Source organism: Arachis hypogaea, chromosome 2, assembly GCF_003086295.3.
Source record: "Arachis hypogaea cultivar Tifrunner chromosome 2, arahy.Tifrunner.gnm2.J5K5, whole genome shotgun sequence".
In the NCBI taxonomy this organism is placed as follows: domain Eukaryota; kingdom Viridiplantae; phylum Streptophyta; class Magnoliopsida; order Fabales; family Fabaceae; genus Arachis; species Arachis hypogaea.
In genome coordinates this window covers 10,314,377-10,329,483 of record NC_092037.1, presented here as the reverse complement: position 1 = coordinate 10,329,483, position 15,107 = coordinate 10,314,377, and the positions used below count along the sequence as shown (strand labels likewise).

General features: G+C 32.5%; 1 protein-coding gene across 4 annotated transcripts; it reads left to right on the top strand.

The window, feature by feature from the left end:
- Positions 1-260: 260 nt before the first annotated feature.
- LOC112737183 (uncharacterized) lies at positions 261-5,728 on the top strand. 4 transcript variants are annotated; one of them, XM_025786970.3, is made up of 12 exons: positions 261-402; positions 484-528; positions 1,861-1,910; positions 2,347-2,406; positions 2,515-2,554; positions 3,178-3,356; positions 3,505-3,543; positions 3,699-3,785; positions 4,198-4,258; positions 4,482-4,606; positions 5,164-5,255; positions 5,344-5,728. In XM_025786970.3, the coding sequence occupies exons 3-12, from the start codon at positions 1,863-1,865 to the stop codon at positions 5,456-5,458; spliced, it is 846 nt and encodes a 281-aa protein (XP_025642755.1). In that variant the 5' UTR covers positions 261-402; positions 484-528; positions 1,861-1,862; the 3' UTR covers positions 5,459-5,728. The 4 variants fall into 4 exon arrangements, with proteins under 4 accessions (XP_025642755.1, XP_025642747.1, XP_025642741.1 ...); XM_025786962.3 differs by having other exon boundaries at positions 1,833-1,910; XM_025786956.3 differs by having other exon boundaries at positions 285-402; positions 1,816-1,910.
- Positions 5,729-15,107: the final 9,379 nt, after the last annotated feature.

Below are 15,107 nucleotides of genomic sequence, written 5' to 3'. Positions count from 1 at the left end.
AAGTACTATGTTTATTTTTTAGTTGGATTTATGATAATTCATTTGATATTCTTCCTATTCTTGTCAGATATTTCTTTTAACATTTTGTGTACTGATGAGGAATTGTATTTCATTAGAAAAATTTCATACTATCCTATACCCTCAACTTAATACTTGCATATTTATAATTTATTATTTTATTCTAAAATAGTTTTTTTGGTTAAACCACTAATTAGACCGATTAAACCAATAAATTAATGAACCAATGACTAAAACGGTTTGATGACCGATCCAGTTCTCAGAACCTTGGTGTTTTGCCTTTGTCCTCCTCTAATAAGCGAAAGCAGCCTTATTGACTGATTTACTTCTAAACACTTTTCTTCTGCGACCTCATTCCAATTTTCTCATCATTCATCAATCTTGGTGAGTCCAATTTTTGTCTTTTTTTATCTAATTCTCACCACCGTTCTCTCTCTAATTTCGCCTCCGATTTCACGGAAGCAGAATTGGCGCCTGATTGCTCAATCGATTTTTGAGAAGCTGAATCAGGTATATATGTGTATAGTTTTCATCGTATAAATTGTGATTGTGGAGTCTGTTAGGAATTTAAGATATTAGTATTTGTTATCAGTTGCCAAAATTTTGAAATGTGAGTTCGAACAAAGTTCAAGCCTTACTCATTCAAAAACCCTAAAAAAAGTCTCTTTGTCTCTCTCCTTCCTCCATTGTTGCTAGTATGGATTTGTCTCCTCCCCAAATTCTTATTCATTAATCACTTCTTTTTTTCAAGTCTATTTGGATCTCGTAATTTGTTAACAATCTGACTCTAATTTCAACATTATCAGGCTTAGGTTACAAAATTGGGGTTAGACACTTAGACTAGGCTTTTGATCATGAGTGATAAGAGAAGAAAAAAATGAGATGAGCTGATCAGTTTTAGAAAAGTGTGTTTATTGTGTGTGGTCTAGGGCTTTTTTTATTGTTTATAGAGATTGTACGCTCAGAATGTTCCCAAATTGCAAGTTGTTGTAAAGCTGAACGGTTATCCATTTGTCATTGTTTAGTTTAAGGATTTTCAATGATTTATTAGTATCTGCCGTCTTTTGTCAATCAATCTAATTTCCCTAGTTCCCATCTTAGTGTTGTGCAATTGAAGCTGTAATTTACTTTATATTACTCACTCCTCTTGGTGGTAGTTTAATCTGTTGCGGATAGCTTTAGAAATAATGTGCAGAGATTTCTCCTTGGAGGTATATGCAGAACAATTAGAGTGGCTTTTGTTTTTGTATTAGTCTTGTGAGGTAAAGAATGAATTGAGTCTTTGGTGTACACTATCTTCTGATGAATCGGCAATGATAAGGACAAGTAGATAGTTGATAACTGTTAGTTGGATATGCTTGACAATATATTGTTTGTGAGTTGTGTTTGATTCCGAAACTTGATTTTGGCAATTTTGTGTCTGAAATTTTGTTAATAGAGAAAGACACTGTCTAGCATAGGATTACCTATCTAGTTTACATTTAGAAATTTAAGACAATGTGACAGCTGTGAAATTGTAATAGTAAAATTGAACTATCACTTGATTAATCTAAATTTTTGTATCCATTGTTGCACCACATTTTCACTTGCGAAACTAATGTTAATTGTTGAATATGTTAGTGAAGGTTGTTGTAATGACAATGTTCAAAGTTCTTTCCATAAATTTAAAATGCTATTTGAAAATTATGTATACCATATTTCAATTGAATTCCCTAAGGTGAGAAATTATTGCATAATAGAGTTAACATTCTTTGGTTAAAACCCTATTGATATCTTACTGGATTTTAATTCAAATAGGCCCTTTATTTCTCTAGTAACATCAAAGTAATCCCTGTGTCTCAGCAATGGCGGCACCATTTTTCTCAACACCTTTTCAGCCCTATGTTTATCAGGTACTTGCATTTTCTTACCATTGACAATAAAAATATATATAGTTGTATTTTATCTGGGAAAGCTTAAGTTAATATGTTTGCTGCATTAATTATTCCACACCAGGTTTGTATTTTGTGAAATTGGAGTAGTACCACATGTGCAGTAAATAGGAAGGGCTGAACTGACTATTAATCCTAACATGATGTTTAGAAAAAGGAAACATATCTTATTATTTTTTATCTTTCATTCATATTACTGCTCAAGATCAGACTCCAACAAAATTTTAGTTTTGCTGTTTTTGTAGTGTATCTTGATGCCCTTCAACTTATTATGGGATAATACTCTTTTTCTTCTTCTAAAAAAGAAAGGAAAAGACATGTTCAACATTATATTGTTTGTATTATCCTATGAAATATCCTTCAGTCTGATCATAAATTTTTCTTCATTGTGGTTTAGAGTCCGCAAGATGCAATCACACCTTTTCAGATTTTAGGGGGTGAAGCTCAGGTGGTCCAGGTATATGAACCACCCTCCTTGGTGTAAAAATTAAAGCCAGGTTTTCTCCCCCATATTTCTTTTAATGGTATTCATAAAATTAACTTTGACTTTGTTGTTGCAATACAGATAATGTTGAAGCCCCAAGAAAAAATTATTGCAAAGCCTGGTAAGTCGTTTAGGAACTTCTATTTGTGACTCGAGATTTATTTTATTTTTCCTAATTGCTTTTTCTCTATAGACTTAGGATGAAAATTTTTGCGTGTTTGTCAATGCATATATGATATTTTAAATGATATCCATGTACTATAACTAATATTGCATATTTGCTATGTAGGCTTAATTCTGTTGTAGTGTAATGTATATTGATGTTTATTTGTTTAACATGGTTTATATTGGGCATGACTCTTGAACATCAAATTGGATAAGATGACAAATTTTCAATTTTTAATGTATTTTTTGGTCTTAACATTTTGTTTTATTTATTTTCTTAATATAAATGCATAATTAAATACTGAAATTCTTTCCTTTGTGATTTGTTGGTTCGTGTGCCCGTACATTTGTGTTTTTTTTTTATAATTTTTTTCTAGTTAATTTTTTTATTTGGAGAAGGAAAAAAGGGGGGGGGGGATTTTGAAGTATAAGTAAAACTGAACCTGATTTCTGATTTTGCTTTAAGTTTCGTTAAATGTTAACATGGATTGTGCCTATGTGCATATATAATTTATAGTTAGAGTCTGTTGATTTCCCCTCTGGAAATTTAAGTGGAGTTTTATTCTACTGCTATTGTAGGTTCCATGTGCTTTATGTCAGGCTCCATTGAAATGGAAAATTCCTATCTTCCAGAAAATGAAGTAGGCATATGGCAGTGGCTATTTGGCAAAAACATAAGTAGCATCGTTCTTCGAAATTCTGGACAAAGTGATGGATTTATTGGAATTGCTGCACCTTATTTTGCAAGAATTCTTCCGGTTTGTGGTTATATGCATCTCTAATTTGTTTCAGATAACATTTTGTTACTCTTTTGCTTGAAGTCTCCAAATTCATCACCTGAAACATATGCTTGGATGCATTTGACTGAAAGACCTCTCTATATATGTTTTACTCATGCAAATACAGATTGATTTAGCAAGCTTTAACGGGGAGATTTTGTGTCAGGTATTAATTTGTTTGCCGTTGTTTCATCTGTATGTTTGAATTTCTTAGAGTGATTTTAAAAACTAAACTTTGATTTTGTTGGGCTTACTCCTGTTGATTTTTCTTTCCAATACCAGGACCAAAATATGACATAACCAATTTTTCAATTTCTGTAGCCAGATGCATTTCTTTGCTCTGTCAATGATGTGAAAGTCAACAACACAATTGATCAGAGGGGACGAAATATTATTGCTGGTGCTGAGGTAGCTGGGATGTTTCCTATTTTTTATTTTCTTGTTAACATAAATACAGATTTGAATTTGATTTTTTATTATGCCCGCACATAACATACATTAGGGTAGATAGCCTTTGAATCTGCAACATGTAATTGGTATTAATCCTGTTAACCACAGCTGTCCATATAAAATATTTTACATTAGATGGAGCTTTGGACTTCCAAATGGGTTTGTTTAGATGGAAGAGTTTGTGCTGGAGGATTGATTTGGGTTAAACATACTATACTATGCATCAGTGTAACTAATCTATGCTGTCATGCTTGTTTTTATTATAGCAATTCAAATTTAGAGGTTTCCGATAGTAAAGGAAATCAGACAAGTCCTCTTGTCATACATATTGCCATATTATTTATCTAAGACAACAATTGTATTGTTATAGGGATTTTTGAGGCAGAAGATATCAGGTCAAGGGCTTGCATTCATACTTGCTGGTGGATCTGGTACAATTCTCTTTCCTGTTAGTCTGTTACAATGCATAAAATGCTACTTATGGAAGAAATAAAATCAATTGCAACTTTTCTTCCCTTTCCAATTTATCTTCCAACTTTTAAATGTCATTCTTGAATAAGGTCTATGCTAATAGTATTTTTTATATTTTGACTAATTACTATAATATTACTTTATTGCTTATCTTGGTTATCCTTGGGTTTTGTTTATTGTTAGTTGTACAGAAAAATCTTGAGAGCGGCGAAGTTCTAGCAGTTGATGTTTCATGCATTGTTGCTGTGACAAGTACGGTCAATGTCCAAATAAAATATAATGGTCCTCCAAGAAGGACAATGTTTGGAGTAAGTAACTTCTACTACCGATTTTTATTTTTATTTTATTATTATTTTCTTAATATTCCCACAATATACCGTTATCATTTTTTGCATTAACCTTGCGTGGTTGCTATAGCAAAAAATTATAGATAAATATTATTTGATATTTTACACGTTAGACCTATCTTGTTTCTGCGCGTAGTGAGCTTCTAGAAGTTTTTAACTGTATTGTTGTTTGGATTATTATTCAAAGTATCGTATGGTTTGATTTAAAAGATATTGGGAGTTACATCTTACATTACTATTTACTAACCCATGGAGATCCCAGGTAATTGACAGTTGATTATGTTTTGGGAAATATTTACAATGCTTGAAAGTGATATAAAAAATAATAAAAGAAGTTAAGAAAAATCAAAAGGATGAGTGGTTATGGGTGTTTCGGTGCATGGATGGAATTTGTTCCACAAACATGCAACCACCTTTTGTTCTTGCTGCAATTGATTTAATTATGTAAGCCACCATAATACCCCTTCTGCATGCCATATCTATAGTTTGTTACATTTGATTTTTCCTCAAAATTGCAGGGTGATAATGCCGTGATAGCTCTTCTCACAGGACCAGGCATTGTGTTCATACAAAGCTTACCGTTTCATAGACTTTCTCAGCGAATCGCTAGGTAAACATTTTGCTTGACTGAAAGGGTGAAATCCTTTCATCTTTCTCTTAAGTGATTTTCTCATACAAACTTCTTTTTTTCTTTTCAGATCGGTGACATCTCCAAACATGAGGGAAAATCCCAAGTTTTTAATACAGATTGCCATTTTCTTTTTCCTGGCCTATGTTGTCATTGTATCTTCATTAATATTGACAGATGTATGAAACTTAGTAAAGGTTTTTCTTTTTTCTTTTGTGGTATTCCAACTTTTATACCATTTTATGATCATAGATCCTAGGAAGGTGAGAAGAAGAAATTGGAATGCCTTGGATTTGGTTAACAACAGTGCTTGATGGTCGGATTTTGACAAAGAAAAGCATCCAAATTATAGCATTGATATCTATCACAAAGATGTTCATTTTATCAGAATATTAATCTATTTCAACGCTTCCTATGAGTTGTCGATCACAATGATATGATATTATGTTTGAATTCATCGAAGAGAGAAGGTTAAATAGTTGACGCTTTTTAATTTTAATATTCAGTTTATAGTAGTGTTTTTCAATAATGTGTGAAATACTGTGTTTTTTTTTTCATATGGAGATCATAAATTTAATCTTTTGATTTGTGAAGTTTATTTATTTATTTTTTTTGAAATACAAAATTGACTCTTTAATTTGTGAATTTATACAAATTTGACCATTTGATTTACAAAAATTTAATGAAAGTGTAATTTTGTTAATTGTCAACGAATATGGAGTAATTTTTTGCATATTTTGATAATTAATTATATTTAGTTGATGGTATTTTATGTAAGAGTTTAAATTTAAAAAATATTTTAAAATATTTATTTATAATTTATTTATTATTTTATTATAAAATAATTTCTTTCGATTAAATTATAATTAAATTAATAAATTAATAACTAAAGATTCAATGACCGGTTCAGTTTTCCGAACCTTAGTCATATCATATATGTTGTCCGTATCAGAATTATAATTAAAACATATTTAACGTTTTTAATAAATTAAATCAAATATTAAGAAAAAATTTAAAATAATATATAAACGTTCAGATCAGAACAAAAGACCTAACCTGAACATACGAGATAGGACAAAAAAGACAACTCGATCCGAAATCTGATCCTTAATATATAATTATAAGATTAATTTAGTTCAACTTCACAGTATTCTTAATTATTATGGGGGTATATGCTGATCATCAAGATATGTATAGATCTTTTAACTATTAAGAACCTCAAGTTTCAAATACTTTATTATTTCTTTAATGACAGTTATCTAATAAGAACATCGATTATAAACTCTCTGTGATCCGCCACTAAATTTGCTCCCTGTAACTCACTTTTTGATACCCTTTTGCTTCCATCATGTCTATATATGCATGCCTCATCCATCTTAATCTTATTTTAAGTTGATTGCCACTCAATAAGTGGGGGGAAAACTATTCAATAAATAAATAATGCGAACTCTTATTATCTCATTTACTTTGTTATATTTATGAAGTTACAAAAAAAAGTCTTATATATGTTTAATTTAATTAAACACAAAAATAAAGAGGATGAGTTATTAACACGCATGCTAAGGGAAAATTCATATATTAACTTTTCCTTTGTCTTAATCTCATGTCTGTGACATTGACAGTTTGACACTCTTCTTAACACATAATTTTGCTTCTTTAATTAAACAATAAAATACTAGTGATCTATATATATGGCATATATATCATATATGCACTTACATCGTTGTAATATATGTTTTTGAATATAACCGAATCAAAATATGTTAACATACTTTTAGAATAAAATATAAGTAAATAAGAATTTTAGTTATATAAATAATGAATTTGTATATATGTAAAAAATGTGTATTATTACTAATTGTAAATTCTACTCCTACAAATAATTACACCATTAATAATTTTAATTTTCAAAAGATTTTCAATTATTGTTATTCATAAAATAAAAAAACTAAAATATGTGATCATTTACCTATAAATTATAAAATATCCTCATTTTTTTAAGATAAAATATATTTTTTATTTTTAAACTTTAGCAAAAATTTTAAAAATACTCCTAAATTTTATTTTGTTTCACTTTCGTTCTACGTTTTTTATTTGCATCAAATATATCTTCCATGGCTAAATTTTCAAAAAATTTAAGATCAATTCAACAAAAATGCATGAAAATTATGCTTGATTTGCTTGTGTTGAAAGACTTGAAGGTTGTTGTTATGAAATTGTTGTTGAATTGATTCTAAATTTTTTGAAAAATTTGACACCGATAGTATATTTGATACAAATCGAAAATTTTTTGGACAAAATTAAAGTAAAATAAAATTTAAGAATAGTTTTTTTAAAGACAAAATATATTATACTTTTTTAAATAAACTAAAACCAATATACAAATAACTTTCTTGAATATTTTAAAAGAAGACAAAAACATTCATGACTTCAGGAAATTTCGTTGGCACATGATTACAAAGTTTTGCCAGCACAGTGCTGAGCCGCAATTGTTTAGGCTGATTCCTAAAACAGCAATTTTGTTTTATGTATTATTTAATAACTTAATTGGATGATTATTGGTAATATATATATGTGACATTGACAATTCTAAACTTTGCACTTATGTCTTGTCAAAGGCGTGTTTTCAATTTTTTTGTTTCAAAACTGAAACTGTATGTGTCTATATGTAATGACTAATTTCCGTGGATGATATATGCCTCCATAGTCAAATTTGATGTTCCCTCTAAGAAAGGAAAAAAAAAAATTACGTGTTTTTTTGAGAAAGTTATTCTTGTTGATGTGATTTATAGATAAGTGGAGTTCATCATGATTGTAATTATAGCGATCACGGTAGTTATATAATTTCGACCATACTTAAATTGGTTTATAACTTTTTATATTTTTGGAATATTTTTATCTTTATTTTTTAAATTAAAAAATTATATATTAAAAAGATGTTATTTAAATTTTAGTAACACTTTTGTAAGTGTTGCAAACACTTCAAGAAAATAGGCCTGTGACTAAGCTTTTTTCTTGCCACGCTTTAAAAGCGTGACCAAAAAAGGTTAATGGCCACACTTTTATGAGGATAGTGATTGATTAAAGATTCGGCCACGTTTTTTTCGTCACGCTTCAAAAGCGTGTCGAAAAGGATCAATGGCCACGCTTTCATGAGGGTGGCAATTGATTAGAGATACGGCCACTTTTTTTTGCCACGTTTCAAAAGCGTGGCAATAGAGAGAAACAAGGACGTTTTGAAAGCGTGGCAACATGGTTCTATTACAATAGCATTTTTAAAGCGTGGCCGATTCCTGTTACTCTTTTGGCACGCTTTAAAAGCGTGGCAAAAAAGTTTTAGAGAAAAAAAGCTTTTGTATTTCAAAACACCTTCGAGACTCTCTCGTGAAACCGAACCTTTAGCAAATAACCCTAATAACCCCAGCACACTCACAATGCCTCTGCCGCTTACAACCCCTGCATTGACGATTAAACCCTAATAACCCCTGAAGAACGAAGAACATTGCTAGCGCTCACAACGCCTCCATCGGCACTCCCACCATCGCTGCTCCCACCTTAAACCCCTAACCCTCTTCTCGGCACTCCCATCATTGCTGCTCCCACCAGAGCCTCCTCATCGCGCCTCCAACCTTAAACACAGACCTTCTTCATTGTGCCTCCAACCCTGACCACAGAGGCTCTTCATTGCGCCTCCAAACCTGCCCCCAGAGCCTCTTCATCGTACCTCTAACCCTAACGCTAGAGCTTCATCGCGCTTCCAACCCCTCCTTCGACGTTCCCTCTGACGGCGCTCTCTTTGTCTCAAACGCTCCTTGAGTGATAGTGACAACGACGATGGATTGAACATTGTCTTGAACGACGACGAAGGCGTTTGCAACGGTTTTTCACCTGTTGCTCGTTGTGATGACGTGGATGATGATTGCGGTGGTGAAGGTGGCGGCGATGGTGATGGTGGTTTTCAATTGGAGGATAGGTTTGAGTTTCTGAGTAAGAATGGGGTCAGAGGTGGATACGATTCCTTGTTTTTTCGTTGTAAGGTTCGTTCTTCAATCCTCTATATATATTTGAAAGTTGTTAAATTTGATGTGTATCCCTGGTTTTAATATGCAGTCAAGTTGATGTGTCTAGGGGTTGAAAGGATGTTGTTATCCATGTTCCCTTCAGATTAAGGAAAGGTTTCCAGAAGATTCATGTTAGACTTGTTAGAGAGCTTGAGAAGAAGTTCAGTAGCAAGGTACGCACTACACAGACAACATCTTTGTTTTGGAAGATGTATGATATTTGTTACCACTGTTCCTTGATGAAATTGTCCATTCCTTTACCTTCTCCTGTGCTCCACTCAATATTAATTATTTGGAATTTTGTTGAAATTTTCTGTTCGTTGCAATCTATTTATTCATTATTTTAGCATGAAACAGTTCTAGATTTCTAGTCATCTAATGTTAAGAAGCTGTATTTATGCTTAATCAAATTGCAATCTATTTTATTTATTATTTAGCCTTCAATTGAGTTTCACTTGTTTCGGTTATTGTTTAGTTTTATCTTAAGTTAAAGAACCAAACTTCAAGCTTGTATATTTTTGTGTTTCAAAATGTCGTGTGTTTTGTGCAGCCACTTTGATGGCCGTGCCGGGAAACATGCCGTTAGATGGACTGAAAATTGCCATGAAATAAGCTACTTCCCACATATGGTCACACTTTCAAAGTGTGGCCATATCTCTCACATACGGCCACGTTTTTAAGCGTGGCAATCTGTAAAAAGTGTGGCAAAAAAACGTGACGGTAGGTCACTAAAAACGTTGCGATAGATCAATCGCCACGCTTGCAGATGTGACCCTTTTAAAAGCGTGGCGGTAGCTCAAAAAGCGTGACAAAAAATTATTGCCTCGCTTTTTTCAGTTTTTTGCCACGCTTTAAAAGCATGGCAATAGAGCTGTTTTCTTGTAGTGAAAAATGTATAGCCATCATAACTACTCTAATAATAGTCACTATAATATACACTTTACATATATGGTTTCTTTAATTTGTGGCATCAACGAATTTTATAGAGGTTAAATATAAAAGTAAATTTACATAAAAATAAAATTAACTTTAAGAAATTATTGTGTTATTTTAGTAAAAGAATTATATTATGAATCAATTAATATGTGAGTGAAATTTGAAGTAATTAATATTATTAATGATGAAATTCAAACAATAAAGTAGACATGATTGGATAATTATATAATTAATTATTATTAAGAATATAGTACTACTTTATTAGGTTTATTAATACACGTATATGTAGGTATCAACTTGAAAAGTTGATACAAGAAGAAGATCATTTGGCAATTTAGTTTGTTGTTGGTTGGCAACATCAACAGAAAAGTAGTCCTAATTTTCAAGAAAAAGTACTATTATTTCTTATACGTGCATATGTGCACTTGCGTTATCATATGGATCTATTATCAATCAAATACTAATTTTGAAAGTTTGATTATCTTAATTATACTTTATTATGTTGATATTGATTTGTGTTTTCTATTCTTGTGTGTCAATTTTAGATAAAGGTTCGAGTAATACGGGAAAAACTGGAATCTTTATGCAATGTCAAAGGGTCTTATTATACACAAGGCGATAGGGCAGGGGAGAATTTGTTTTCTTCTAGTAAGGGATTTAAATAAATTATGAAAGTTAGATATATATTTAATTATAACTATATAAGGTATATAGTAAAATCAGTTAAAATATATAAATATATTATGAAAATTAGATATATATATATATATAATTATAACTTTATTAGCTATATACTAAAATTAGTTATTAATAATACACATTAAAATATAATATATATATATATATATATATATTAAAATAAATTAAATTATATATTTATTATACATAAATATATAATCATTTATTTTTATTATGCACATAATATTTTTTATTTATATAATAATTAAATTTTTTAATAATAAATTTTATAATATAGAATCAACATAACCTCTTTTTTAAGATTTGGAGCGTGAATTTTGTATAAAATTGAGTAATAACACGTGAAATAATAAATATTTGTATTTTTATATAAAGTAATAAATATATAAATTTTTTTATGTATTTAAAAAAATGCCTACATATATGATTATTCATTTTGTGATATCTTATTACTAAATTTCATTCTCTCTCTCTCTCTCTCTCAAGAATGTGACAGCATGTTACAATACACTCATTTAGTTGGAAGGATACATGCAACGAACAAAATCCTTGTGTTATATAGAGGAAAGTGGGAAGCTTCAACTTCTGATTTTATTTCGGGCCAAGTAATTAAAATCTTTAGGATCATTTAGTTGGTGGAAGATCGTCTAGAATCTTTTCAATTCATCACAAAAATTAATTTCATTTTTTTCTTAAAATTAAAATAAAATAAGACATAAAACCGACAAAGGACAAATCCACCCAACCTACTGCCAAAGCCAATACATATCATAGACGGTGCTATCTTACGTCACATTTTGATGGAAGAAATTAAACCTTCATTCATTGTATCATATAGGGACTCACCAATAGGGTTGGCAAGTGGGGAAGTCTGTCCCGTGTCCCGCCCCGTCCTGTCAGAAGCTCATTTTTTGGTGGGTTGGTTTCTCTCGTTCTATTTAGTGAGACAGTTCTAAAATTTCAGTTTGTCCCGTCTAATTGCGGGTTGGCGGGCTAGCAGACTAAACCCGCCAAAATTTCTCTTTTTTTTTATTAGTAATTCTACTAAATAATATATATAATTTTACAATCATATTAATAAATTTATAATTTCTAAAGGCATAAAAATATATTTTTTATATTTATAAACATTAAAATCTTTGTAATTATAAATATCTAATAAATATAATTATAAACCAAGTTTTCATCCAAAATATAAGTATAAATATTCTCTTCAAGCAAAATAAACATAATTTAAAACATAATTATAAATATTGTCTCCAAAGTAACATAAACATAATCTAAACCACTCAATTTTTATCTTCATACTCTTGTAAATTAGGTTGGGGAAAGTTAGGTCTTGGCAAAAAAATTGTGAAAATATCCCCTCACTAAAAGAACGCTAAGCCCGACGGAGAAGCCCGTCCCGCCCCGCCAAAGCCCGCGGTTTAAGCGGTGCGGGTTAGACGAACTTTTGTTATTTGGCGGTCCAAATTTTTCAGCCCGAATTGCCTTTTTTGACGGATTACACGGACTGACCTGACAGGTTTAGACCCGTTTGCCACCCCTACTCACCAATATAATCAAACATTAGTTTAACCAAAACTTTTCTATTTTGCATCAAATATGAGTTCAAATAATATTAGGCATTGCTCCGCATAGTTATATTTAGTGGTGGATTCAAAAAATTATATTAGTGAAAATAAAAATCATAATATATTTATATATTTAAAATTTAAAATATATTAATTAATTTTTTAATATATCACATAATATTTTATTATAATACTAGTATCTTGTTAAACATTCATAAAAATTTATTTTTATTGATTATTTTTTATAGAATAAAAATATTATACTTTAATATTTAAAATTTTTTAAAGAATCTAATTTCACTACAACAATTTTGACAGATAGTGGCGACGGTTGTAAATCGCCGCAGTATAAATAATAGCGGCAGTTGATGTGGCAACTACGTGGGGCATTGATATTTGTTCCGAGGGTTACCTGAAACTATAGGTCGATCTCGGACGAGATCTTCTAAGTTGGTCGGAGCTGCGGAGTCCGATCTTGATTATGGTAGTCGGAGTCGCTGTGTCTGACTCGTTGGACTTGGTGATGATGCTGATCCTTCGTCCCTGGAGGGTGGGGGGTACCTGCAAGGGACTCCGATGCTTAAGTTAGCAAGGGTATTAAGCAGGTATTGAATAGAATCAGAGTATGAGTTATACCTGGGTGCTTCAGTGTATTTATAATGGCGTAGGGTGACCTTCTTAGATAAGATAAGTTAGTTATCTTATCTTATCTTTATCTTATCTTCAAGTGAGGTCATCTTTATCTTCAAGGGAACCGCCCTTCTCTCTGTAGGCTTGGGCTGCCTTAGGATTTGGGGCGTGTTCCTCTATTTGGGCCCTTCTTTGGGCTTTCCTGGTGACTTGGCCGAGCTCTTTGGAAAGAGGTCGGGTTGCCCTGACCTGAAGAGGTCAGTCGCTTTGCCTGTCGAGCATCCCGGGTCTGACAGCTCGACCCAGGGTATGAACAGTGCCCCTGCTCGAGCTCGGTCTTTATCTGGAGGTCGAGTCTTGGACTTCAAGCCTGCTCGGGTAAAGCCGAACTCGAGCATTTTGTCGCTTTATCTTTGTAGAGCTCCTTTTCGAATGCGGAACGTTTCTGCTTCTTTAAAAGCGCGCGCTTTTGCATTTAGCGCTCTAGCTTTGGAAACGTGCGAGGGTTTAACACCCTCATTAATGGGCTTTTAATGCTCCGCTTTTTCTGGGTCTCTTTATTTTTAAACTTCGCATTTGAAAAATGGTTTCTCTTCTTCGTAACCTTCTTTCTCTCTTTTCTGTTTTTCTCTGTGATTTTCTCATTTCCTTTTGTGACGTTTGCTTGGCGATCGTGGGTGCTCTTCTTGCTTTTGACGACTGCTCTTGGTCTCTTCGTCTTTGCTCTCCGCGTGCTTCTCCTTTTTTCAGGTTGGTTCGTCTTCTCTTTTTGCTTGCATTGTTCTACTTCTTGGTGCAGTAGGGTTTTTCTTTGAGTGTATATTTGTGAAAGTTTGAACCTTTTCGCCTTTCTGTATTTTGTTGCTGCACTTTCTGGCTTTTTCTTCTCTGATGTTCCCTTGGCAGTTTGAAGCTTCCTAAGGCTTTTGTATGTTGTTGTCTGATTCATTTGATTTTTGAAAAAGATTGCGCCTTTATTTGTTTTTCCGTTTGGCCGTTTGGCATGTTCTTGTTGTTGGGTGGACTGAGGTTGTAATTTCTGTCAGCGCTTATTTTGATGTCTTTGTTTGCTTTTGTTGGGATGTGAAAAGATGTAGGCTTGTAGGCTTTCCTGAATCTTCTTTCTACCTCCAAAGGATGCCCTTGGAACCTTTTGGATTGGGTCCTGGGGTTTTGCATGTTGCCGCTGCTTGAAAAAGGTTGTTCCTTTAGTGGTTTTAGGTTCTGTTGGTAGTTTCTCTTTTGGTGAAGATGATGTTTTCTTTGATGATTTCTTCTTTGGTTGTTGTTTCTGGTTTGAAAGGGGAACGTTGTTGCTGGGGTGTGAATCTTTGTAAATCTCCTTGGGTTCTTGTATTGTGGCTTGCCCCCAAATGGTGCCCCAGGATTTTCAACGTAAGTCCTGGGGACTCCTTTTGTTGCTTGTAATGTACTGGGTTGTGTGGTCAAGTTGTTTTGCTACTGTCCGAGATGTGTTTTAGTAATTCGATATTCTTTTCTTTATTGTAGGACTAGTTGGTCTTATGGCTTCTCGCAAGAATATTGTTGAGACGTCTTCCCGAGTCCCTGAGGGCATGGCCAATTGGGTAGATTCCATGGTTCTTCTATGTCTTTTAGTGGTGGATTCCGACTTCTGTAGAGAGCTGTGAAAACACCATAGGGTCTGTGGTAGTGGTGCCCAGGAAGGGAATTACGAGCTGGTAGCGCCTGATTCCAATGAGAGAGTTTATTTTCCTACTTCTGTTGAGGGGGAGCATCCCTACTTTTATGCTTATGAATACTTCTTTAGTCTGTTGGACATTACTTTTCCTTTTTCCGCTTTTGAGACCAACCTGTTGTGGTCTTGTAACATTGCTCCATCCCAGCTTCATCCCAATTCGTGGGGTTTTATAAAAAATTTTCAGCTGCTGTGTCAAGAGTTAGGCATCAAGCCT

Excerpts from the sequence above, each read along its gene's own strand:
- LOC112737183 (XM_025786970.3), top strand. The coding sequence starts at position 1,863 with ATGGCGGCACCATTTTTCTCAACACCTTTTCAGCCCTATGTTTATCAG. Across the intron at positions 3,357-3,504 it reads ATTTTGCAAGAATTCTTCCG|ATTGATTTAGCAAGCTTTAA; the intron begins GTTTGTGGTTAT and ends ATGCAAATACAG. Across the intron at positions 5,256-5,343 it reads CTTTCTCAGCGAATCGCTAG|ATCGGTGACATCTCCAAACA; the intron begins GTAAACATTTTG and ends TTTTCTTTTCAG.